The sequence below is a fragment of the Arachis hypogaea genome, chromosome 16 (assembly GCF_003086295.3).
Source record: "Arachis hypogaea cultivar Tifrunner chromosome 16, arahy.Tifrunner.gnm2.J5K5, whole genome shotgun sequence".
Taxonomy (NCBI): Eukaryota; Viridiplantae; Streptophyta; class Magnoliopsida; order Fabales; family Fabaceae; genus Arachis; species Arachis hypogaea.
In genome coordinates, this window is record NC_092051.1 from 11,358,596 (window position 1) to 11,384,182 (window position 25,587).

General features: G+C 34.7%; 5 protein-coding genes across 6 annotated transcripts; 3 read left to right on the forward strand and 2 right to left on the reverse strand.

The window, feature by feature from the left end:
• The first annotated feature begins 1,501 nt into the window (after positions 1–1,501).
• LOC112756387 (bifunctional protein FolD 2) lies at positions 1,502–3,533 on the forward strand. The gene is made up of 5 exons (XM_025804972.2): positions 1,502–1,975; positions 2,058–2,241; positions 2,321–2,478; positions 2,748–2,960; positions 3,116–3,533. Exons 1-5 carry the CDS (start codon positions 1,883–1,885, stop codon positions 3,350–3,352), a joined length of 885 nt encoding a protein of 294 aa, XP_025660757.1. The 5' UTR covers positions 1,502–1,882; the 3' UTR covers positions 3,353–3,533.
• A 103-nt stretch (positions 3,534–3,636) lies between these two features.
• LOC112756386 (protein LOW PSII ACCUMULATION 1, chloroplastic) lies at positions 3,637–6,954 on the forward strand. Of its 2 annotated transcripts, none has more exons than XR_003179313.3 (9): positions 3,637–4,187; positions 4,303–4,406; positions 4,749–4,884; positions 4,977–5,208; positions 5,393–5,550; positions 5,664–5,864; positions 5,957–6,053; positions 6,155–6,251; positions 6,704–6,954. XR_003179313.3 is itself a non-coding variant. In XM_025804969.3 (9 exons), the coding sequence occupies exons 1-9, from the start codon at positions 3,939–3,941 to the stop codon at positions 6,776–6,778; spliced, it is 1,353 nt and encodes a 450-aa protein (XP_025660754.1). In that variant the 5' UTR covers positions 3,637–3,938; the 3' UTR covers positions 6,779–6,954. The 2 variants fall into 2 exon arrangements, 1 of the variants encoding a protein (XP_025660754.1); XM_025804969.3 differs by having other exon boundaries at positions 5,953–6,053.
• A 2,929-nt stretch (positions 6,955–9,883) lies between these two features.
• On the reverse strand, positions 9,884–12,001 carry LOC112756389 (heat shock factor-binding protein). The gene is made up of 5 exons (XM_025804974.3): positions 11,663–12,001; positions 11,252–11,305; positions 10,812–10,835; positions 10,687–10,729; positions 9,884–10,276 (listed from the first exon to the last, which is right to left on the reverse strand). The coding sequence occupies exons 1-5, from the start codon at positions 11,663–11,665 to the stop codon at positions 10,146–10,148; spliced, it is 255 nt and encodes an 84-aa protein (XP_025660759.1). The 5' UTR covers positions 11,666–12,001; the 3' UTR covers positions 9,884–10,145.
• A 479-nt stretch (positions 12,002–12,480) lies between these two features.
• LOC112756385 (dol-P-Man:Man(5)GlcNAc(2)-PP-Dol alpha-1,3-mannosyltransferase) lies at positions 12,481–16,107 on the reverse strand. The gene is made up of 12 exons (XM_025804967.3): positions 15,706–16,107; positions 15,446–15,618; positions 15,125–15,193; positions 14,753–14,910; positions 14,610–14,676; positions 14,457–14,510; positions 14,112–14,200; positions 13,859–13,975; positions 13,445–13,581; positions 13,277–13,355; positions 13,039–13,095; positions 12,481–12,948 (listed from the first exon to the last, which is right to left on the reverse strand). The coding sequence occupies exons 1-12, from the start codon at positions 15,896–15,898 to the stop codon at positions 12,780–12,782; spliced, it is 1,362 nt and encodes a 453-aa protein (XP_025660752.1). The 5' UTR covers positions 15,899–16,107; the 3' UTR covers positions 12,481–12,779.
• A 1,682-nt stretch (positions 16,108–17,789) lies between these two features.
• On the forward strand, positions 17,790–18,885 carry LOC112756388 (translocator protein homolog). The gene has a single exon (XM_025804973.3). The coding sequence runs from the start codon at positions 18,120–18,122 to the stop codon at positions 18,696–18,698; it is 579 nt and encodes a 192-aa protein (XP_025660758.1). The 5' UTR covers positions 17,790–18,119; the 3' UTR covers positions 18,699–18,885.
• Positions 18,886–25,587: the final 6,702 nt, after the last annotated feature.

The following is a 25,587-nucleotide window of genomic DNA, read 5'->3' on the forward strand; positions in this document are numbered from 1 at the left end:
TATCAATTAAGACATATGATAAATTTTGTGTCTAAGTAAATTCTTTTTCTTAAGCTCCATATGGTGTTTATAAGTTTTATTAGTATATTAGTGTTAGTATATTAGTATAGATTATATTTTAGATCTAATTATTTTATAATAAAATTTATAAAACGTATTCCATGATATAACATTTCAAATGTTAAGAATAAAATTAAAATATAATCAAAATCTTAAAAAACAAACCAGTATTTTATCCAAAATTTACAAACGAACCATCATGTTTTTTATTAAAAAAGCATACAAGACAAACAAAAAAGAATCTAATAAAGTAGCTCTATTTACTTTTTGCAAAGAACAAATGGTCATAAATCAAACAAAACAATAATTGCTAACCTGAAAAAACTCGAAATTCTTATCATCAAGAAAGAAAAATGTTTTGGAGAACTTTATTTTATAACTGGAAAATTTTACTTCACAATAGACTATCCTAATAACTACATAATATTTACATAAAAAAAAGACATGCAACAGATTTATTTTAATAGCCATTATATGAATTTATTTATTGATGATTTATGAATTATGATGTATGCACTTAAACTTTAAACCACACAAAAACAAAATAATAATCCTATATTTTTTCTTACATTGCATTTTATTTTTAATAGTTAGTTATCACTATTACTATTTTTTTAGGGGGTAAAAGAGTAGGTAGGAAGAATATTATAAACTCTAGTCGTTAAATGTGATTCCATCTGTCTTCCAAAAACAATAGGAATCTTGTCACCCATATGAACATAAGAAAAAAAGGTTCCAAGAAAACAAAATATTTTGATGCCATACCACTAAAATCAACTTCTATATATAGTCCCCAATAGCCTCTCTTAAACTTCTATTAAATAAATAAATACTAATATCTCTTGCACCCTTCACCCTCCCTCTCTTAGTCTTAGCCTAGCCACAATGAAAACAAAGGCCTCTGGGGAAGGCTCTTTAGCGAGTGAGTCCTCTATATCCCTAGGAGAGAAGCTCCACCAGGCTTGTGAGTCGGTTGTGGTGGCAGCCGCCGCGGATGCGGCCCAGCAAGGGAGGCATCTCAGCTCAAGGAGGGGGAGTTGCCATGGAGAAGACCCTATTAGAACGTTAATGTTTTTGGGGTCTTGGACTCACACATGATTAGTGAAAATTGAATCCATCAAATTTAGTTCTTAGCTTGTCGGTTGAAATACAGCGAGAAACCAAAAAAAAAAAAAAAACAAAATTCATTTAAAATTTGTCACATACATGGAACAAGCAAGGCAGCCATGCACAAGTTCTTCAGTTAAAACTTGCTAGTTGCTACCTTCATGTATACATGTAACTATGTAGTGCTATGTTACATTCGTATGTAATATAATGATATTTAATAATTGTATATATAAAAATAAAATTAGATTACTTTAATCTATTACTATTTCATAAGCCTGTAAAAAAGTAAAACTCTATCATTCTGACATTCTTTACTCGGAACCAAGTAACTGAAATTAAATGATCAAAGGAGAGATTAAGGAATAAATGTCCTGGTAAAATAGAGCTGTTAAGGACCCTAATCTTTAATTAACTTTGCGAATTATGAAGTCATGTATTTCACTAAGCTCATTCTCATTGAGGAATCAAACTAATTAAAATAAAGAATAAACATTTATAAATGCTAATTCGCAATAAATAAAAATAAAAACAATAACAATAATAAAATTCAGAAATTTTCAATGTTCATAATTCATATCGAAAAAAAATAAAAGGAAAAAAAAATATCCAACAAGAGGTGGTTACTGCCAAAGAGAAGTGAGAAGCGATAAGAGAGTAAGGCTCAGATTCACTTACGAGTCAGAGTCTGAATCAGCGTTGGTTCACCGATCAAATGGCCACCGTAATCGACGGCAAGGCGGTGGCGCAAACTATCAGATCTGAGATCGCGGAGGAAGTGCGCGCCCTCTCTCAAAAGTACGGCAAGGTAATCAATCCCGATTCCAATCCCAATCTAACCTAATCAAAATTGGGAATTAGAATGATGTAATGCGATGGTGTTGTTGCAGGTTCCGGGGTTGGCGGTGGTGATAGTAGGGAACAGGAAGGACTCGCAGAGTTACGTGGGAATGAAGAGAAAGGCGTGTGCTGAATTAGGGATTAAGTCCTTCGACATTGACCTTCCCGAACAAGTTTCCGAATCCGATTTGATTAAGCAAGTTCACCAGCTCAATGTTAACCCTGATGTTCACGGTATTAGATTTATATTACTTGTTACAATTCTAAGCTTTTATTTTTAGCTCAGTTTGTGGCAAAAAATGTATGCAATCAGGTATATTGGTTCAACTTCCATTGCCAAAGCATATCAATGAAGAGAAAGTTCTCAGCGAAATCAGCCTTGGGAAGGATGTGGATGGCTTCCATCCTCTCAACATTGGAAAGCTTGCAATGAAAGACAGAGATCCACTCTTCCTTCCTTGCACTCCCAAGGTAATGTTACTGAAATTTAGTTTCATGCTTAGTTGTAATGTTGATTTTATCCTATGCTGGTTTGCAGTGGTGATGAACTCGGTGTCTCGGCCTATGGGATATAAAGAGATTGAAAAAATGTTGGATAGACATTAATTCATGTTCTGCTCTAGTTTTTTTTTTTCCTTAACTAATCTTGATGATCAAGAATGTATGAATACAAGTTTGCCTGTGAAATGCTATGTTAAAGTCATACTTCTTATTCATTTACACTTGCTACTTGTAAAAAGGCATGTATCGAACTCTTATCGCGAAGTGGTGTAAGTATAAAGGGAAAGAAAGCAGTGGTGGTTGGTAGAAGCAACATAGTTGGATTACCAGCTTCATTGCTGCTTTTGAAAGCAGATGCAACGGTTACTATCGTCCATTCACGCACAACTCAACCGGAAAGTATCATACGCGAAGCAGATATTGTTATCGCCGCAGCAGGGCAGCCGATGATGGTAACTAACAAAACATTCTCTTTATTCTTAGTCATTGCAGGATGACATATTGTCCCCAGATATTTTTGTTGCTCAGTCAGAACCATGTTTCTCATGAATTAATTTCAGTCTTTCTTCTTGATGTGGAGTTCACCATGATTCTTTGCATTTTTCAGATCAAGGGAAGTTGGATCAAGCCTGGAGCTGCAGTGATAGATGTCGGCACAAATGCTGTCGATGACCCGACAAAGAAGTCTGGTTACAGGCTTGTTGGTGATGTAGATTTTGAGGAAGCATCTAAAGTAGCTGGTTGGATTACTCCTGTTCCTGGTGGTGTTGGTCCAATGACTGTCACAATGTTGCTGCATAATACTCTCGAGGGTGCCAAGCGCTGCTTTGAGAAGAACCACTGATATTCCTCTTGATGTATAATTGAATAAAAAAATAAGCAACAAGGTGTTCACTTTTAGTGGAAGTTCTTTGAGAATCAGTTATATTATCCACTATTTGATTTTTCCCTCCTTCTTAGGTGGATAGATGTACTATAGTATCAAACTGGAAGTTTCGGTTTTTAAACGAGTTTTGTTTTTATCCTTTCTTTTTCTCCTGCGCTTGGTTGTATTAGGGATATTCACACGGGGTTTCTGTAGTGGAATTTCCTACTTAAGGTTGTTAACATCCCAAGCATCGAACCCACGATTAAAGAGAATAATAATTCAAGCAAATGATCTTTGCAATATTTAATGTAACAAACCCGGTTGCAATACCCTAATGCTAACGGTAATTGGCATGCCATATTTGTGAATTGTGATGATGGAGTTTTATTAGGTGCGTTACTGATGAAGCGACGTCGTAGCAGTGAGAACAAAAGAGCACTGTAATTTAAGATCCTGAGCGTCGATTTCGAGAAATAGTAGTAAATACGGAGGGTGGAGATTATGACGGATTTGGATAACAGAATAACAGAGAGGAAGGTAGAGATGAATTGAAAAGAAAGCAATGGCTGTAATTGGAGTTGGTGTGCAGCAACAGTTTTTGTGTTCCTCTGAATCAAAGTGGAGCATTCCAACTACGCCATGCAATCCCCTTACCAGCTCCATTCTCATACGCCCATTCAAAAAGATTCAATTTTCAGTCATTTCATGCTCTTCTTCTTCTTCCTCACCACCGTCACAGGCCGCAGAAGCTGAAACTCAAACTGCTGAATCTTCCGTCAATTTAGGTCTTCAGCTCTTCTCCAAAGGAAGGGTATTTTATCGTGGACTTCCTCCTTAATCCCCTTCGTTGTTGATTTATTTATTTTCCTCTGGTTCTCCAAGTATTTGGTACCCAAAGTTCACTTCTTTTTCTTGGGACTCCTTAGGTTAAGGATGCTTTAGCCCAGTTTGAAACAGCGCTTACCTTGAATCCCAATCCTGTGGAGGCCCAAGCTGCTTTCTACAACAAAGCTTGCTGCCATGCATACAGGTTAATTGCTTGTGCATTCCATTTTGTGTGTATTGTAGTAGCTCTTGTAAATTCAGATTTAACTCACTGCATGAATTATTGAATTGTGAGGTAGTAAGGCATTAATCTACTATTCAATAGTTTTCACAGTTTCTGGCAACCGAACATGTTGGTATCTCTAAAGTGACTAATTTATCCAGTTCCTAGCACTTTCTGTTATATTTATTCAATGATATGGAAAAATTCAATTGATTTACATAGGGGCAGTGGTTAGGGTATAGTTCTGTTCTATATTTATGATGCTGTCACTGTTGAAGTTGGGAGATTAACTTTACTTTTAATGGTTGTTGTTTGGTTACAAAGAGGGGAAGGAAAGAAAGCTGCAGATAGTCTCCGTACTGCTTTGAGGGAATACAACCTAAAATTTGGTACAATTCTCAATGATCCAGACTTGGCCTCTTTTAGAGCTTTGCCTGAGTTCAAAGAACTACAAGAAGAGGTTTCTTAATTAGTTCTCAACAACTTTACAATGCCAGGTTGCAAAATTTTGAAAGGAATTTATGACCTTCACTCTTGTTGCCATGCAACCAGGCCAGGATAGGTGGGGAAGATATTGGCAACAGTTTTCGGAGAGATCTAAAACTTATTAGTGAAGTTCAGGCACCGTTTCGTGGGGTTAGGAGGTTTTTTTATGTGGCATTCACAGCAGCTGCAGGAATATCATTGTTCTTCACTCTACCCAGGCTAATCCGTGCAATTCAAGGTGGTGATGGTGCTCCTGATCTACTGGAAACTGCAGGGAATGCTGCCATTAACATTGGAGGTGAATATAGAACTACTTAACTTTGTTAAAAATACTGAAAATAAATGTTCAATTTGGGATAGTTAAATTGTTAGTTCACGCTTTTGTAAGTCCTATTTTTTTAACTTAAAAAAATTGTGACTGCATTGTGCAAGTGCATTTTACCTTCATTTAATGACTGAGCACCAGAATCAGCAATGTGCAGGCATTGTTGCTTTTGTGGCATTATTTTTTTGGGACAATAAAAAGGAGGAGGAGCAGATTGAACAAATATCTCGAGATGAGACACTATCAAGGCTGCCTTTGCGCTTAACAACTAATCGTGTAGTTGAACTTGTTCAGCTACGGGACACAGTTAGGCCGGTGAGTATCTGTGTTCAATCTCATTTCAAAACACACACACTTTTTATCTGTTTGATATTTTTCCCCTTCCTTTTAACATAAAGTCTATGCTTTAACTGAAGCTTGGGTTGTAGGTTATATTAGCTGGGAAAAAAGAAACAGTATCTTTGGCTTTGCAAAGAGCAGAACGATTTCGCACTGAGCTCGTTAGACGTGGTGTCCTGTTAGTTCCTGTCATATGGGGAGAAGGTAGGGAAACCAAAACAAAAACAAAAATTGAGAAGAAAGGTTTTGGTCGTCCACAAAAGGCTGCTGAAGCTCTTCCGTCCATTGGGGTAAGATTCACATCACCTTTGCCTTCACGGATCTTTCTCTTCATCTAAAAGTATTGTTTGATGGCAATAACCCATAAAGCTATGTTAGGAAGATTTTGATAAGCGAACACAGTCCATAGCTTCAAAATCGAAGTTGAAAGCAGAAATCAGGTTCAAGGCTGAAGTTGTATCGCAAGCAGAATGGGAACAGTAATATTCTCTTATCTTTACCAGCTTTTGTAATAAATTTTCTCCATTTATTTTGGGAGGAAAAAGAGTAGTTGCTAATAGGTGCATGATAACTTATGTAGGTGGATAAGAGATCAGCAGAAATCTGAAGGAGTTACTGTTGGCGAAGACGTGTACATAATAATGCGCTTAGATGGGAGGATTCGAAGATCGGGGAAAGTAAGTGCCATTTCAGAGAAAACTTCATTTGCTTTCCCTTACTTGATGATGTGATATTTATTAACTTGCCAAATGTCAACAAAACTATGAGCATCATAAATTCATAATATGACTTTAGTCAAAAGCAGGTTTTACACAAGCATAAGATGCATGAGAGGAATCACATTTGTAAAATACTGTAAGAATCAGTCCATTGTTTTGGATTTGTTTCATTCTGTGATGGCTTGTTTGAAAAGCTTGATGATCATTAAGAAATGGTTGTAATACTGGTTTCAATTCTTTTGTCATCTTAGTTGCAGCAATCACGAAATTTATCATTTGACTAGCTAGAAGAATTGCATTAAGGGTTATTATTATTTTTTATTTTTTCCCTGATTGAATATAGCATATACTCCTTTTAATGCTATGCCACTATCAGTTACATACCAACAAAATTTCTACTGAATTTGCAGGGAATGCCTGACTGGCAGCAAATTGTGAAGGAGCTACCAGAAATGGAAGCATTTTTAAGCAAGCTGGAAAGATGAGAAATTTTACATGGCATACTTTTGTTACAGAATTTCTAGAGTGCAAGTATTTATTTATGTCTCACAGAAATATTTATGTGTACATCATTCCTTAACGATCATTACTGACAGTTGCAAAGTGTTACAACTGAGACTTGTTATGAATGGAAAAATAAAAACTGTACCTTGGCAACAAACTTAATTTGTACTTAACCCAAGTCTATTTTTGTGCTACATAAATTCTTGGTTATAATCATCACCTAGCAGTTTGGTCTCTATATAGATCCATAATCAAAGGTTAATGGGTGCATAATCATCCATTATGCAATGGATATGGCCTATGGGATGAATAATGTGTAAGCCAGTACAATATTCTATTATCATGCTTATAAATAATATAACTCTGGCCATTCTTTATCTTTTTCTTTTACTATTTTTTTCACTTTTCTTATTTGAGATAAGACTATAATGGCAACGATTTCTTAAGAAGGTTTATAATTTTCCCAGTCCAACTGTTAACTGTTAATAGTTTTAGTGTTAAGCTAATCACATTCTAGAACTGATAATGGTGGCCACTGGCCAGTTTTTGCATGTTACAAAATTATTTAAGCAAGTAGACACATCATTAACCATTGAATCAAATATTCTTTGGTCACACTTGTGTATGATTAATCCTTTTAATTGTTTACTTATAATTTCGTGGGTATATTGAAGCCATAAGTGCAGTATCAATGAAGGAACTTGAAAAAAGGCTTCCACTCTCCAGGATCAGTTTCTCATTGATACTTATCCAACCGAATTTTGCGGTTAAAAGATTTGTGGTCGCCTCACGTGGCAAATCTGATTTCAAAGCCAACATTCATTTTGTTTGAATTAGAATTCTGCGTGATTCACACACAGGCCGAATAGATTATTAGCGTTTAAGTAGTTAATGGTTTGAATTGAGAGCAAGAAAATGAAGTTAATGCTTTGAATGTAAACCCCGTATCATCGATTCTCCCTAACTCATTGTTTATATCGTTTTCTTGGTAGGTTTTGAAGGCTATCCATTTTATCGTCTACCCAACTTTCTTCACTGCAATTGGAACACATTTGAACTTGAACATTACAATACCTTGTAAGCTATGATACTGATAGGTTCTTGTTTTTCTTTTAGGTGGTTGTTGTCTGTTGAAATTTTGTGTATCTTCTAATCCGCTATGAATCAGAACTCCATTCAAGGGTCTGCGCCGACCAATGAATTGCTGCATAGTGCATACACAAGGCGTAATTCGAATCCCAAATACTTGTTTAAACGGACGAGTAAGCTGACCAACGGACGAGTAAGCTGACCACTTGAACTCATGCTGATTTTGTTACCATATTATTATTAGTAACTCTAAGGTTGAGAAAATAAACCAAAGAGTTATATATATAATATATATATATATATATATATATATATATATATATATATATATATATATATATATATTTTAAATCCATTAATATATATAAAATTGTCCATGTTTATCAAATTGAAATGCTTATTAAACAAGTTAAGTTCCCACTCACACTCTCCAAGTAAGAAACTTGTATAAAATGGAAACAACATAGAAAGTTGAGAGAAGAATAATAGCACCATATTTGTAACTGTAAGCATAAGCAATGGCAAGTGCCTTTGTCCTCCTAACCTTGTTTATGTTCACGGTAGTGATGTCCATGTCTCTGCCTAAGGCAACCGCCGTAGGCGACCATCGCCTAAGGCTGGTGGCAATGAGAGCAAGAAGTTGCCAAGGCTCCATAGAAGAGTGCATGGAAGAGGGTGAGTTGGTGGGGATGGAGTCTTCGCACAGGCGCATTCTAGCAACGTCGCAGTACATAAGCTATCAAGCGCTGCAGCGGAACACGGTACCATGCTCTCAAAGAGGTGCTTCCTACTACAACTGCAAGCCAGGTGCAGAGGCTAATCCTTATACCCGTGGTTGCACCACCATCACTCGTTGCCGCAATAGTTAGCACCAATTTCTTGCATCTTCTTATGGACTCACCATCAAGTTTCTTATGTTATTCCTATATGTACTTATCATTATCAGGCTTGTTCTGTTTTATTATGTTTGTGCTTTTTCATTTGATAAAATTTCCACCGGAGATTTCCATGGAAACATGAATGATATATCTACATATAATATTTTTGCTTTCCTGATTTAACAATTTTATATAATGAGTTTAATCGTAAAAATCTATATTGTTTTAAATGCAGAATTGCAAATCTCAAAATCTATATTTATTTATGCATGTACATGCATCTAAGCAAGCATAGGGAAGTGCAAGTCAAAAATAGTCAAATGAAATGAGTTAGATAGTAGTACTTAACACTTATTTTTGTTACCTCTGTCAATGATCTTACTTTCCTTGCTGCTTCTTCAAAGCCCACGTGCGGATAATACTATTTTTCACACACGTATCTAACTCAACTCTTCTATCATTGCTTGCTGTTCGGAAGAAAATAAGACAAACAGAAAAGGTGTTGAAATTAATCACTAGTAACATGTTTATTTGGGTTAAGACCTTTTTCCATGCTACTAATATTTTTCAATGATTTCGTTGGAATGCGAGTCTAAAGCCACCGCTGATAACTTGATATATATATGGGATTAAGTAGATGTGAAATTGGATAGCGCACCAAGATTCATTCTTCTTTCCCAGGAAACATATGGGAGATGCTATGGTTCCTAATATTCTATTAAGGCCCAAGATTCCCCAACATGGATAATGGATTGCTCCCCAAACTTTAGACTTTAGATAACCACAAGAAATATATCTTACATTACAGCACAGTACAGTGAAATCGAATACAAATTCTACTCTATCATTTGTATATTGAAGGATGGATTTGTCATTATAATCTAGAAATTACAATGAAAAACAAATAATAGAGAGTATTATAAATTTATAATTAAAAAAAGTGAACATTCCATCTCTAATTTATTTCATCTTCCACTCCATTCCATTCCATTCATTTCTCATTCTATTGTAACCCATTTTGCCAATGAAAACAAGGTTTGATTAAATCTGAAAACTGATACGTAGAGATTATGCAGGGCAGGTGCGAAGGATAGCAAAGTAAACACAATATTCGCAATGTAAATCAATAGGTAATAATATCTTCATCAAATAACACATGATCATATCCCATGTCGAAATGGCAAACAATTAGTCATCAGTACTCTATTTTTTCCGAAAAAAGAACAGTACGATATTTTGTTTAGCTACAAAGGAGAAAGTGCACTCATAGGTACATAGCAAATATATGAATTCTGAACCACTGATAAACACAGAACCAACAGTACCAAAATCCTGATGTATACGACACGAATATAAGGCAGTTGAAACATGAAAATGACACTTAAGCTGAACCCTCCTCTTTGGAATCTTCTGGTTTGGTACCTCCTGCAGGCGAGTTCTCCACTCCCATCTCTGCCCTTAGGTCATTGATGCTTTGCTCCAACTCATTTATACGGTTTCCCATCTCATCAAGTGCAATGAAGTCAAGGAAATCAACTATTTCAGCAACTCAAGTTGAACAAATCAACAATACCCATGTAAGAATTGGTATCAGTTTCCACCTGTGCCAACATGACACTGCAGATACAGAAGTACAAAACCTTACAATGCATTGGGGAACAATTTGCATATGCACAACCACGGTAAGGATGTATTTTCTTTAAAGGGAAAACGACCCCTAAGATTTAACTATGCATGGAAATAATTAATTATTCATTCAGCTATGCATGCATAGTTGCATACCAACATGTCTGTTTTTTCTAACCTATTCTGTAATATGGGTGTTTGCAGACTTGATGCTGAGATGCAAATAATAACTCAATTTTTCAAAGCACAAAATGTTCAATTATTTAAACACACAAGAGCCAAATTTAAAAGGATATTCTTTGTGACGATGGAGTCAGACATTGTCTGGAATCTATTTTGCTGCAAACAAAATTCTTATTAGCAAAAGTGAAATATATTGAAATTCAGCAAATCAGCAATGCAGCTCTTATATACATCTCACCATCTGCTGAAGAAGATTTTGCACCTGGAAAAAGATAGAGGGAAAGACATTGGTCAAAACTAATTGACATTCAAGAGAATGACAGCAGCAATTTAACTCATTAAACTATAATCCCATCCCAAACGTTACAATCTAGGACAATACTCTACACATTTCCACTCTCATAATGGAACATGGCACACTAGCCAGCATAGGTAAATGTAAGTAGCAGAAGGCAATAATGAAAACCAAATATTAAAAATAAGTAGCTCAAGATGTAAAATAGTAAGCTAAAATGTTCTCAAATGCTATTATAATGTAAAGCCACTCTCATCATGAACATTGGGATGCAGAGGATAACTCATAATCAAAAATCAATAAATAATTTACTAAAATGTGAGAACATGCAATAGCTGAGCAAAACCATTAATTCTTGATAGAGAAAAAGCTTAACAACTTACAAAAACTGTCATATCAGCAGTGCTTTGCTTTGGGTCTTCCGAATCTTGTCCGTCCTGCAATTACAAAACGTCACAAAGCCAATCTAAACAGAACGAAGGCAACAATGCAAAATCTAGGTATTGAAAACCTTAAAACATGAAATGAATCTAAAATAGGTAGCATCAACGGAAACACAATCAAAGAGGATTCTCAATCATGCGACGTCCAATTTGGGGGGTAAATCCGTGGTTCGGTAAACGTAGGAAAAGGATTCTGAATTGAAGAGGCATAATTAAGAGGCACATTGATGGGCGCTTTAGGGAATCGAGTTTCAGAAACCCTAATAGGGTCGAAAATTGAAATTAAGATCCGCAAATGAGAAAGGATGATGAAAATGAAAGGAAAAGAAGAAGAGAGAGAGAGAGACTAACCATGATGATGATGAACGCAGCAGCTCCACCTACAAAACGACGACTCTTTCTTTTCCAATTTTTTGAAACCAAAATAAAATTGCGATTGCAATCCACTCTCACGAACTCACTCCTCTGTATTTTTAGGTCCGTTGGGTTCGATGTGTTCCTCTGCAATTACAATATTGACCTTTCATTGGTTTGGCTTCTTTACTTTACATGTGTAAATTAACTGAAATAATAATAATAATAATAATAATAATATAGAGTTAGAGATCAAACTCTATTTATGAAAAAAATGATAAATAAAATAAATACTGTGTTGCATCTGTAGGTGTATGATCTTTCAAATTTTCAAATGAAGTATCGATGGGTATTCTCGTCATTTGACATGGGCAAAATTGAAGAGCATTGAGCGGCATTCCGTTCAATTTTATTCTTTTATTTATTTTTTCATATTCAAATTTGAATAGCTCATGTCATGGCACTATGGCAGTGCTGACTGCTGTTGATTAATGGTTAATTATGCCATTTTACAATTTCTGCACTTCATTTTTTTGTAGTTACAAAAAAAAAAATACACTTCTTTTTGTAGGTTTATTATGTCACATGGTTGCATGGTCGATCAATATAATCAGGGAAAGAAACAAACACATTAGATAGAGGAGAATAAGATTGTCCCTTACGATGCACTTCTACCATATAAGTATATTTATAATTTATTTTATTATTTCTAAAACTTAAAGCTAAAATAATTTACTGAAAGCACATTACTATTAAGTATTATCAACTAATATCAGATTCGTTATTGTATATATTTAATAAATGAAACAAACGGGTTAACAAGCAAGTGCTATTAATCCAGTAGTTAAAATACTACTCTTTATTTTTTGGGTTCTGATGGCAACACTCCTTTTAAGACATGCAAGTATGCAACACAAACCATCACTAAATATCCGTGCAAAACTTCTTACAGTAAGTTACAAGGTAAAGAAAACAAAAAGCAGAAAACTTGTCAAAATGTGACAGTCAAGATCTAAAGCGATTGTCATTCCTATGTTGCCTGAAGATACAACACAAAAATTTACATCAAAGAGGAAACTCATTTATCCAATTCATCCGTTGATGAACCTTTGAACTATTTGTGTTTGCGAGAGGAAGGTTTATCTTGTGCATAAGGATGCTCCGGTGGAGCAGACCACAAACCCCACAGAATAACTAAGTGAAGCCACAAAAGCAGAGCTGACGAGAGATTATTCGAAGGGAAGATATTCCAGCAGACCTCCACTCCGACGAATAAAATCAAGCTGATCGATAATACAGATATATGGATCTTTAATGGAAAGAGAAAAGGCCATGAAAATTGAAAGTAAAGCAAGGAACGTGGATTAACCTACCGCAGCAAGGTTGGGTATTGTGTTCTCCACAACAAGTAAGGTAAGCTATAGAAGTACCTGTACAATAGCCAAATTACAAGATTTAGTCCCATTGCACTTGTTACTTTCTTAAAATGCAACAGAATAAGTAGCTGGCAATAGAGTTGGTTTACACAACTGCACAGAGGCATAGTTAAACCAAGAAACTTATTCATCTAACGATAGTAATAGCAATAATTACAAATCCCAGCAGACTTACCACGAATAGAACTGATAATGCAATGACCGAGCACATACAATGCCAATGAAATTCCCAACAAACATAGTTGTCACAATATCTGATTAAAAGGCAAGATTCAGTATAACTTGTCACAAAAAGTGGAAGTACTATTATCCACTTAAATCCTGAATGAAAATTTTTACTCACGTTCTTTAGTGAGGATCTTGATGCTTGATGAACTACTCTTGCCAAACTTTGGAGAAGCAGAGGAAAAGAAAAGTGCAAACCTCAGCTTCATAGAGACAATTCTGGAATGCAGAAAGTTGAGAAGCCCTCCTTCATGTCTGTGAGCAATTAAATAAGTAAACATAAAAAATCCAGCTGCACAATATCTCAATCAAGTGTACAGCAGAATCCTACATATCACTATCATGACAAAAACGTTCATAATGCAAGTCAATGGATGATCATTATTAAATCGTTATCATGTTCAAGCTATCTGTTGCATCAAGACTTCTGGTCAATCATATTAATTTGATTATAATAATTAAGAAAACTTTTGCAACAATCCTTTCGGGATAGAATTTAAGGAAAAAAAAATAAATAAACATTTTTACCTACTTGCACCATCTATAATGCGCAAACAAAGCAAGTAATATGAGGTGAGCAGCCAACAAAAAGATTGCAAATCCCTTGGACACAAATACTGGTTCAGGGATGAATTTGAAGTTGACAGACCTGATGACATATAAGTAAATAATATTAATATATCAGAACACATAATAGAAACTATTAAAAAGATTAGAGAGAGAGAGAGAGGGGGGGGGGGGGGGAGAGGCATCAAATTCAAAATACAAACTAAGAGCACAAGTACCAGAAATGGATGAAGATACGGCCAAGATTGAAGGCTCTTGATATGTATGCAACCGGGTGTGAAACTAGGAAAGGAAGCCCCAATAATATCTGTAGGAGTATTTTACCGTAGAGTAGTTAATCAATGACAGCAAACCTGGCCAGTGCTTACTCTTGAGAACAAATCATTCTTGAAGCCTAATATGACCAACTCACCTAACAATGTGGAAAGAATATTTAAGAAATACACCAAGAATTGGTCATCACGATATTTGATCACATTGTAAAGCATTTTGAATAAAGTGACAAGAATATCATGAAAAAGGGTTAACATTTAACAACTGTTTTCAAGGAAACAGGTATGGACCTGAACCAGTGCTGCACCAGCTAATGCCCAAAACACCCCAATGATATCCATAGACTGCAAATATTTGGAGTAAAGGAGATTATATGAGCGCATTTGGGACAATTTCAAGCAGATAATAAATACAACATGCTCAACTGTCAATATTATCTGTACCTTTAGCATGAGGAGTAGTAAAGGTGGAGCATAAAGAAGCACATTCATCTTTACCGAAACAGCAACACTAACAAATAATTAGAGAAGTCTTGTAAACACTTTGACCTTATAGAAAGATGATTTTAGAGAGAGAGCACAATTACCTGAACACAATCAAACCTAGATTCCACCTTCTGTGCATGAGTAAGAGTAATGCAGCATGAAGAAACATCATGGCCACACAATCATTGAAGAGACGAAGCACAAAGATAGAATGCACTCTTTTGGATAGAGAAAGTAAACAAAGGGCCCACCATGGAAGCTGTCAAAGAATGTCAAAACAGTGTGAATCAAGACCAATAACAAATCAGAAGGTAAGGGTTGGAGAAAGATCAGAAATTAAGATCCTTAGGGCTCCAAAATGTGTTTCTTGTTTCTTTGTGGTACGTATGACTTATACAATTAGTTGAATGAAGGCCGTGTGAAAAAGAGTATGAAGAAGCACATCCGAACAGGCATAATGGAGGTTCCCTTACCACATCAGTCTTCACATAGATTAAGAGAATGATTGCCAGATTAATGATATACAAGATTCCAAACAAAATCTGCAGTAACAGAAAGAGAAACAAGCAATAAGCCACAATATCAAGTATTATTACTCCCATGAATTCACCAGTCATTGAACCATACTGAGTACTCTTCAATTGTGAATATTTTCAATAAAACATCACACCACATGACTAGTATATTAGTATTATAAATAGAGTGCTGTATCAGCAAAGGCAATTCCAAATTTCAACTAAATATAAGTTACAATAATCCTTGAAATGAAATGAATGAATGAGAAAGATAGTGACCTGAGCAGGGTAAACTTGTCCAGCAGTAAGATACTGAAATGCAGAATAAATGTAAAGGAAGCCAGCAGGGTAAACAAGAGGGCCAGTGTCACCTTTCAGGTTTCCGTAATCTCTCTCCCCTTCCAGAAACCCGGTCACCTGTGACATATAAGCATCCCAATCTATCTTCGTATCTGAAATAATCAAAATTCAACAACAAAGATCAAATCGGGAACCGTTTCATCATTTTGTTTTGAATTCTGGTTTTGGTTCAAACTTACAGGGGACGAATGCGATTATGAGAGCGACGAGGACGGCATCGGCGAAGAGAAGAGAAGCTGCGAAGGGTATTTTGGGGTTTTGGAGAAAAGTTATGGGTTTTGATCTGTTTCTGGGCGGTGGTGCGGAGCGCGTCACCGATTGAACAGCCATGGTTTCTGTGCTCTTCAGTTTTCTTCCTCCTCCTATTTCCATTTCCCACCACTCCGTCTCCGATCATCAACAAACGGAAACGATTTCGGACTTTCTGTCATCGATTTTTGCATGCTACTTTTTGGTCAACAAAACAATCTGGGTCGAAGGTTGAAAGGCCCACCTTCAGTATAACTCTCACTTTGGTCTTAACAACTCTCAAGTCTTAACTATTGCAGAGGCCCGGTACAGTGGTGCACCTTAACAGAAACAAATTTTATTGCATATAAAAAAAAATTATTAAGATGAATATTATAATATCATAATTTATTATTTTTTTAACCACTTAGTCATTAATATTTAAAAATAAAAATTAAAAATATATTATTAAATTTATAAATTAAAAAAATTAAATTAATAATAAAAAAATATAATAAAAATAATAAATTTTGATAATTTTTTAATATTTTCTTTTATTATTTTAATTAAAAAAATATTATAATTAATTTAGATTAATCTAATTATTTATTTATTAATTTGTTCAAACAAGTGTTACAAATTTAAATTTCACCTTTTGCATGCAATATCACATTGGCTATCAACATATTCTTAAATTGAATTCTAGTCTTTTGACGAATTAATTATTAATAACATTTTAAACAAAATAAAAAATATCATTAGAAAAAAGTAATTTTTTATTATTTTATTTAGTAATAAACTAAATATAAGATAAAATAAATAACTATTATATAAAATAAATTAAAATATAAAATATAAATTAAAAATAATTTAAATAATATATATATTTATGACATGATAACTAATTTAATAATTATTTATATATATTATTTTATAAAATAAATTATAAAAAAATTAATTTAAGATTAAAATTAGATTAACTTAATTTAATTACAAAAGATGACTCAAAAAATGTTTTATATTTATATTTTTAAAAGTCTTCTCTCTAGAAAAGAGATTTGTAATACTAAACATGACTTATAGCATGATGATCCAAAAAATTACCGTCACTAATATGTGAAAACGAGCATGAGAATAGAAGAATTAAATAAAATAAGTGATTTGCTTGCATCTTCGGTCAGTGTTTATATTGAATTTAGGGTTAAAAAGGATATAGTTTAATTAAGTTTTAAACAAATAAAAAAAAATAAAATCTGATTTGAGTAGTAAAGAAGACTAAAGACTCGAGACGCAGTCTCCACCAGATCCTCTCTTTATCGGGACTAATAGCAAATATCTATAAAAGATGCTCCTATAAAACGCAGAAAACCTCTTTTTTTTATTTTAAATATTTTTTAATAATTAAAATTTAATATATATAATTATTTAAATTATGTTATTTTTGTCAAAATTAGATCAGATAAATTAATTTAACCAAAAAATAGTAAATTAAATTTTAAATTTATCTAAATTAATATTATTTTTTATAAAAAATAAATACAATACTCTTATTATATAAAATAATTAAAATACTCTTATTATATAAAATAATTAAAATATTCTTATTATATATATTAATTTTAAAAATTTTAAATTCTAACTCCTTTATTCTCTATCATTATAGGATTAAAATTTAAAATTTTTAATATATATATATATAATAGAAATATTTTAACTGTGTTTTATAACAGAAATATTATAGTAATTTTTTATAAAAAATATTTAATTTATACCGATTTAAAAATTTAATTTATTAATTTTTTATTAAACTAATTTGTTCAGTCTAATTTTAATAAAAATAATACAATTTAATTAATTATATGTATTAAATTTTAATTTTTAAAAAATATCTTTAAAAAAAAAATTTTAACATCTTTATTTAAGTAGCTCCTATCTATAAAACTCTATTGCAATGTGACAAATTTCTAAAACTCTATTGCAATGTGACAAATTGAAATAGGGTTTGTTGATAATAAAGCAAGAAGTAAATTAATCTAAAGGGATAATATGAATATATGACGGTGTTTGATGTTTAGTCGGCAAACGCAATCGACTCATCATACAACAGGTGTTGGTTTCTACTTTTTTTTTTAATCAAGGATAATCGATAATATTACGTCGGCACCATGTGTCGCTGTCACAAACTTCCACATCACGGGCATGCAAGAACACGCGGCATGGTTCCCATTGAAGCCATTGTTCTATGGCTTCCACCCACCAGAGAATTCCACGCTTCACCTTATAACCAAAACCAATCGCTCGCCTTTCCCATATTCCTTCATTTCTTTCAAGCTCCTCTTCTTCTTCTTCTTCTTCCTCCATTACCATGGCTTCCCAAGAACTCAAACACCGGGTCACACACGATGCAGACACCAAAGCAGGAGGAGGAACAACAACAACAACAACAACCAGACGGGACAAGAAAATGGCGATGGCCAAACGCGGTCTTAGGTCACTCCTGATTGCCGTTATTCTCCCCTTGTCGCTGACGCTCTTCTCCGCATACATATCGAGCTCCATGTCACGTGCCAACCACCACATGGATCACAAGACTCCCTTCTGGTTCCCGCCCTCGTGGGCCCTACACCTAACTTTACCCGCTTCGGGCTTCCTGATGGGCCTCTCGGCCTGGATGGTTTGGGCCGAAGGAGGATTCCATAGGTACCCCGTAGCTGTGGTGCTCTACGTGGCTCAGCTCCTCTTAACGGTTCTGTGGGACCCGCTTGTGTTCGGTGCAGGTGCTTCGAGGGTGGGCATGGTGCTGTGCCTGGGTCTGTTTGGGTGCCTGTATGGGTGCATGCGTGTGTTTAAGCAGGTCAACCATGTTGCTGCTGATTTGATAAAGCCTTGTTTGGCTTGGACCGCTTTTCTCTCCATTGTAAATCTTAAGCTCCTTTCTGCCTAATCATACTTTTAATTAGAGATTAACCAGATCAATTACGTTTTCTTAATTAGATACCTTCATACAAACACCCTCTTGTAAATATTAAATAATATTATATTCCCTGTGCTTTTTTGGTGTTCTGCTGTGTTTCCTTTGTAAGTTTTGTGTGTGTGTAAATCTAAATATATATATGCTTAAAGTTGTCTTATTATGAGGTAAGAACTACTAATATTGTGTTTTAAATCGTTATTGAATGTTTAGATCTGCGTTTGTAATTTTCTCTTTGTGATTTGATTTGAATAAAACAAAATCTATGCCCTGAATGAATGAAACCCTTTTGTTGGTAAAGACTTGTGGTTCGTTTAATTTGTGTTTGTAGAACAAAATTAAGAAAAAGTATAGGTAACAACTAAGATTTTTGAATAATGTGTAAGATTTTTGAATAATGTGTAAATAATAATGTGTAAATAATTTGAATTAATAGTTTTTGAATAATGTGTAAATAATAATGTAAATAATAATGTGTAAATAATTTGAATTAATAGTTTTTGAATAATGTGTAAATAATAATGTGTAAACAATTTGAATTAATAGAGTTAAAAGACTAAATTTAATTAGTAATATTAAATTAGAGTGTAGTGTATTTTTATTTGATTGGTGATTTTTATATTGTTCAAAATTTTTATTGTTTTCTAGCACTTTTCTAAAATTAATTACACCTGATTTAATTCAACTGGAAATTTGCAATATGCACTTAGAGCATTTTCAATACATATTTTATTTTATTTTATTTCAAATTTTATAAGAACATTTGTGGTAAACAATAATTTAAAACTAAAAGTGCAATTTGTTTTTCTAAGTATTAATTCATATAAAAATTTATATTATTTTTAATTATTTTATCTATAATATCTATATAATTGTACGAATAATAAAATTTTATTGATTCTTTTATTGAATTGATAGTGTATTTTTTAAAATGATACTGGTTTTCTTTCCTAAATTAATTTTAATATAAATTTTATTTTAAATTAATTTATTTTTTGAAAGGATTATTGATACTCTCAAAATATTTGATGATTTAATAATCAAATCATTTTTGTCTTTTTGAATGATTTTTTGAATGATTTTTTTAATCAAATTGGTTCCTAAATAATTTTTTTTAAATCACGTTTATCTCTGTTAATTTTTTGATACTACTGCTAATGGTTTGTTGACCTGAAATGTAAAGTGATAGCACAGCATAATAAACGACGTCGTTCGTTTTACACCTAAAACAGTGAAGTTTTTCCTCACTCTCAGTTTCTGCTTCCCTAACCCATGGTCACGATTTCCCTAACCCATGGTCACGAAGGTGAAGAAGATCGCGATATCATTCGAAGACGAAGAAGATTGCAATATCATCTGCAACCAATAGTCGTAGAGCATTGGTAGTGTGTTCGTTCTGAAGCTTGAAATGTGCTAGATCAATAATACAACAAGCGCTTTCTAACTTCCATTAATCCTGTTCTGGTTCTTATGAAAACTTTCTAATATGATAAACTAAGAGTTTTCATCGATACTTAGTCAAATACAGCAATGAATCGTAAAATTAATGATGCTAACAACAAGAATTCTGTTTTATTAATTGGGAAATTGTCTTTCTCTTCTCTTGATTTATCAATGGAAAGTGGATATATGCATGAGGAAGTGGGGTTAGGCTTAATGGACAAAAGAGAACAACACAAGCAATGATAATAAATTTGGCTTTTCGAATTGGTCACACCACCCCCTTGAGTAACTTCAAGCAGTCAACCACCGAACCTGGTGGTCCACTAGCTGAAGTTCTAATGCCAAGCAGTCATTTCAATCAATGATGGTGCCGCTACCACTTTCAATTCGAATCCGTCGTTTTCGGCCAGGACAATAGTATCATCTCCATCTGGGGTATTTCACAAGACACTTGCTTCATCGTTCTTTCTTCTTTGCATGGAGGAGCTCGAAGCATAGCTACTATGTGAGTGCGACAGTAGAAGTGAAGCGGAGAAGGGGGGCCAACTTCGAAGGTTGCACCGGCGGCAACAGCGGAGTCATCGGCAGCAGAAGCGGAAGCAACAGAAGCGTCCACGATGGCAGCAAAGGCGTCAGCAGCAGCAGCGCGAGCAGAGGCGTCGGTAGTGGGAGCAGAGGCATGGGTGGAGGCAACGGAGGTAGAGTCGTCGGCGATGATACGACCGACCGTAACGGAGGCAGTGGCGGCAGAGCCGTTGCCAGGGAGGATGGAAGATTCGTACAGTGTTCCACCATGAAGAAGCAGGAGAATACGATCAGTGAGGGAGTTCTAGTAGGGAACCGGGTCGGGTACTGGTTAGGGTTCATTTTTTCGGATGTGGGCCTGCCTTGGTTCCAAGCTTAACAAAAAAAAAATGTACGTCATTTTCTGTTAGTGCCATCAACAAAAAAAAAATAACAGAAAGATTAATGTGATCAGGTTGTTTGTTTTTCAAAGACAAATTTGATTAATTTATTCTTTTAGAGATGAGAATAGAGATCGAAGTATCTTTAAAAGAACCATTTTGACTATTAAATCAATGTTTCATTGCAATCACCAAAAAAAAAAAAATCAATGTTTCATTGCAAATATTCTTACTATCATAACTCAAGTAGTTTTTATGACTAAGAAATACTATAAGGCCACTGTTATTGTTTTTAGCCAATAGTCTAGTCCTTAATTAATTTTTAGATGGTCAAAATTTTTTTTTTACCAAAGATAGGAGACTCGAACCCGTAATCTCTTAATTGAGTATAGAGAGACTATGCCATTTGAGCTATAACTCATTGGCGGTAAAAAATATTTTAATATTTAAAAAAATTAACTTTTAATATTTAAAAATATAGTGTTAGATAGTCAAAAATAATAAAGGTTGATTTTTTTATATTTTTCTCATATTCATAGCATGCATGGAAAATGAGATTTCAGAAAGAATAAAAGTTGATTGAAAAAAATGTATATTAAGTTTTGTATTTTCATTTTTTCAAGTTATCCGAATAACTAGAATAATACATGAAAAAAATAAATAATAATTTAATTATAAGATAATATAGTGTAGAAAAAAATGCTTTCTCTGAATGCAGCAACAATTAGTCCTGAATCTAAAAAAAGATCACCAGAAGAGGAGGATCAGGTAGAAAAGAGCACAAAAAAGTAAAAATAAATGACAAAGAGCTATCAAAACACATTATGGAGGTTACCCAAGAAGAAGAGACACCAGAATTTGCTATGGAGGAATAAAAAAATACACCTATGGAAGGGATACATGTTGATAATATTGCAACAACCAGCAATAAATCTTTTTATAAGGATAGACTTATGAGTGATGGTTTGGATAAGCTGAACCCATATGAAATTGTAGAGATAGTCACTGAAGATTACATCTCCGATGAAGAGCCCATGGAGCATATGGAGAGCCAACAGACTCCTTTCACTCACAACCCCGTTATAGATGTCTCTCTAGAAGAATATGATGAATGGTGTAGGCCATGGAAACAAGCACTCATCATCAAACCTCTAGGAAAGAATCTCAATCTTCAAACAATGGAGAGATGGATAAATAGGAGATGGACAAAGAAAGAAGCAGTTCGAGTAGTGGATCTTGTGGGGGGTTACTACCTAGTTCGTTTCTTGAGCCAGGAGGACTATTCTCATGCCTTATTCGAGGGTCTCTGGATGATTGCTGATCACTACCTTTTGGTGCAAAGATGGAGACCCCTGTTTATTCCCCCAGGAATGCGAGGTCCATAAAGTGGCAGTTTGGGTAAGAATACCTAATCTTCCAGCAAAATTGTATAATAGGTATTTTCTATGGAAAGTAGGAAAAATGCTTGGAACAATGTTAAAAGTGGATAAACATACATCTATACATTCAAGGGGTAAATTTGCTCGTATTTGCGTGGAAATTGATCTGAGAAAAAAATTGGTGCCAACATTCACAGCTTTGGGGAAAGAATTCGGGCTTGAATACGAAGGTCTTCACCAAATCTGCTTCAAATGTGGAAGATATGGACACAAGAGTGATGGATGTCCTGAAACAGCGAAGAATACTACGGAAAACAACCAGAATCAGGCAGCAACGACACATCAGAATGGCCGAAACACCAACAGTGCAGCCGCAGCACTGAACCAGACAACTCAGGAAGACCAGGGTAACCAAATCAGGAAAGATATTAATGTTACGGATCTTCAGGGATTAACAGAATCAGAGGGTAGTATTACTAATAATAGTAACAAACAACAATCAGGAGCCAAAATTCCAGGAATAAAATATGATATTTATGAGGAAAGTCCTTATGGACCGTGGATGGTTGTCAAAAAGCCTCCAAGAAGATACAAACAAGGATCAGAAAATATAAATGGAGAGAATAAAAAATGTAACTTTAATACCAGATTTGACGCTTTACAGGGAGTGGAGGAAGATCAGGCAAGAGAAGAAAGTAAAGGAAACATCAATCAGGCAAGTCAAAAGAGTAGAATACAGAAGAAAGAGAAATTTTCTAAAGCAAATCAGTCTCATGATAGGCTGGACACAAAAAATTAAAGCAAAAAAGGAGCACCAAAATCAAACCCCCCAAACAAGAACACAAAAGGAAAGGGCCCAGAAAATCCCAAAAAATAGAACCAGGATAATCTGAATCCATGGAGCAATAATCAAAACAAACAGAAAGCTATCATTATTGTGGAAGACAGCCAACACTCACACGAGATCAACAAAAAAGATCAAGAACAAAGACATTAGGAATACTGGAGGCAGTTCAATAGAATGGCCAAAGAAGTCTACCTAAGCCACGAAGAAGGAAACTATATTCCTACTAATGGTTCTAGCAACGCAATATCAGATGTTCTTATCACGAAAATCATGGGTGGAGGAACTTCAACACAAGGCAACGAATATTACAAGAATAAACCGCCAGAAGATGAGGACATAAGCAGTGAAGCTAATAGAATGGCTATGGATATGTATAAAATTGAAGAATCTGCTATTAATGGAAATGCAGCTGGAATGGCTGAGGAACCAAAGGACATGGAAGCCTAGACTGAACTTCTCTGAACCAGGGAGTTTTGGTTTTCTATATCCCCATGACTTTAATTTTTTCTTGTTTTATTGTTATCCATGAATATTTTAATTTGGAATTGTCGAGGAGCCTCGGCTAAAGGCTTCAAATCTATTGTTAATGACCTTAGGATCAGATATAAAACTGATTTCAGTGTTTTGTTGGAAACCCATATCTCAGGTCCGAAAGCTGAATCGATTATTAGGAAATTGGGGTTTGACGCTTGGTGCGTTAGTGATGCAGAAGGATATTCTGGGGGTATTTGGTGTCTCTGAAAACAAAATTCTTGAAATATTAAGCCGCTGTTCATTCATAGGCAATTTATTCACCTTGAAGTCCAGTGGCAAAATAGCGATCCTTGGTTCTATACAGCGGTTAATGGAAGTCCAAGGGTGGGGGAACGGAACGAGCTTTGGACCAAGTTAAAAGATATTGCCACTAATTTAAGTGGTCCTTGGTGCCTAGGAGGGGACTTCAACTCTATTATCTCCCTAAATGACATAGGAGGATCCTCTAACCTATCTCTCGACACTGATAAATTTAACGATTGTTTAATTTATTGTGATCTTAAAGATTTAGGCTTTATTGGACCCCCTTTCACTTGGCAAAGGGGTAACACAAAGAGAAGACTTGACCGTTTCTTAAGTAATGTTAAGTTTTCTGATGTTTTTCTAGATGTGGGTGTTAAGCACTTACCCAAGCTGAAGTCAGATCATTTGCCCATTTTGTTGGATTTTCGTTTGGCCTATAAGGATAAAGGACCTAAACCTTTCAAATTCCTTGCTCCTTGGGTTCTACATGAAGACTACAACAATTTGGTTAAAAACGGCTAGTTGGAAGAAAACGACTTCTTACATAATATAACAGGTTTCATTGAGAAGGCAAAGATATGGAACAAAGAGGTTTTTGGAAACATTTTTAAGAAAAAACAACGCATCCTATTAAGTCTGGAAGGCATCAACAATAAGCATTCTTTTAATCACAATCCCTTTTTGGATAAACTACAAAAAGAATTGTGGAAGGAGTATGAGCTCATAGCAATTCAGGAGGAAACATATTGGCAGCAAATATCTAGATGTGACACCATTCTCTTCGGGGACAAGAACTCAAAATACTTTTACTTAAAAGCTAATGGGAGGAAGAAGAGAAATAGAATAACCGCGCTTAAAAGTGAAAAAGGAGATTGGGTGGAAGATGCAGAAACGTTAAAAAATTGGGGTGTCAATTTCTTTAAGACTCTTTATTGCTCTGATTTTGTCTCTAATCCTTTTGGTATCTCTAACCAGTTTTCCAGATTGCATGACAGAGATTATAAAGAAATTGCAAGAAAGGTGACAAATGAGGAAATTAAGAATACTGTCTTCTCTATGGGAAGCTGGAAGGCACTCGGAAGTGACGGTCTCCCAGCAAAATTTTAACAACAAGCATGGGATGTGGTGGCTACCTCTCTCACAGCATGGGTGAAGGGAGTGTTTAGTGAACCAAACAATATTGCAGAAGTTAACAAAACTCTAATTGCCTTAATTTCTAAGATTTCTTCACTGAAAAATTTTGGGCATTTTAGGCCAATTAGTCTTTGTAACGTCTGTTATAAGTTTGTAACTAAAATTATTGCTTCAAGACTAAAAAAGTTTATGCCCACACTTATCTCTAACACCCAATCTAGTTTTGTGCCTGGCAGGATGAGCGCAAATAATATTTTAGTCGCCCAAGAGGTGGTTCATACTATGAGAAACAAAAAGCATGGGAAGGGTTTTATGGCTATAAAAATTGACTTCGAAAAAGCCTATGATAGGCTAAACTGGTCGTTCATAATGGACAC

Bases quoted from the DNA above. Each gene is read 5' to 3' on its own strand.
- LOC112756387 (XM_025804972.2), top strand. From the start codon at position 1,883: ATGGCCACCGTAATCGACGGCAAGGCGGTGGCGCAAACTATCAGATCT. The intron at 2,242-2,320 runs GTATTAGATTTA...GTATGCAATCAG, and splicing joins TGTTAACCCTGATGTTCACG to GTATATTGGTTCAACTTCCA. The intron at 2,961-3,115 runs GTAACTAACAAA...TGCATTTTTCAG, and splicing joins CAGCAGGGCAGCCGATGATG to ATCAAGGGAAGTTGGATCAA.
- LOC112756386 (XM_025804969.3), top strand. From the start codon at position 3,939: ATGGCTGTAATTGGAGTTGGTGTGCAGCAACAGTTTTTGTGTTCCTCT. The intron at 4,407-4,748 runs GTTAATTGCTTG...TTGGTTACAAAG, and splicing joins GCTTGCTGCCATGCATACAG to AGGGGAAGGAAAGAAAGCTG. The intron at 6,054-6,154 runs GTAATATTCTCT...TAACTTATGTAG, and splicing joins TCGCAAGCAGAATGGGAACA to GTGGATAAGAGATCAGCAGA.
- LOC112756389 (XM_025804974.3), bottom strand. The intron at 10,836-11,251 runs GTAAGTTGTTAA...ATCTTTTTCCAG, and splicing joins CTGCTGATATGACAGTTTTT to GTGCAAAATCTTCTTCAGCA. The intron at 10,730-10,811 runs GTGAGATGTATA...TTTTGTTTGCAG, and splicing joins AAAATCTTCTTCAGCAGATG to CAAAATAGATTCCAGACAAT.
- LOC112756385 (XM_025804967.3), bottom strand. From the start codon at position 15,898: ATGGAAATAGGAGGAGGAAGAAAACTGAAGAGCACAGAAACCATGGCT. The intron at 14,677-14,752 runs GTAATTGTGCTC...ATTATTTGTTAG, and splicing joins CTAGGTTTGATTGTGTTCAG to TGTTGCTGTTTCGGTAAAGA. The intron at 14,201-14,456 runs GTCCATACCTGT...ATACTCCTACAG, and splicing joins CTGGTGCAGCACTGGTTCAG to ATATTATTGGGGCTTCCTTT.
- LOC112756388 (XM_025804973.3), top strand. From the start codon at position 18,120: ATGGCTTCCCAAGAACTCAAACACCGGGTCACACACGATGCAGACACC.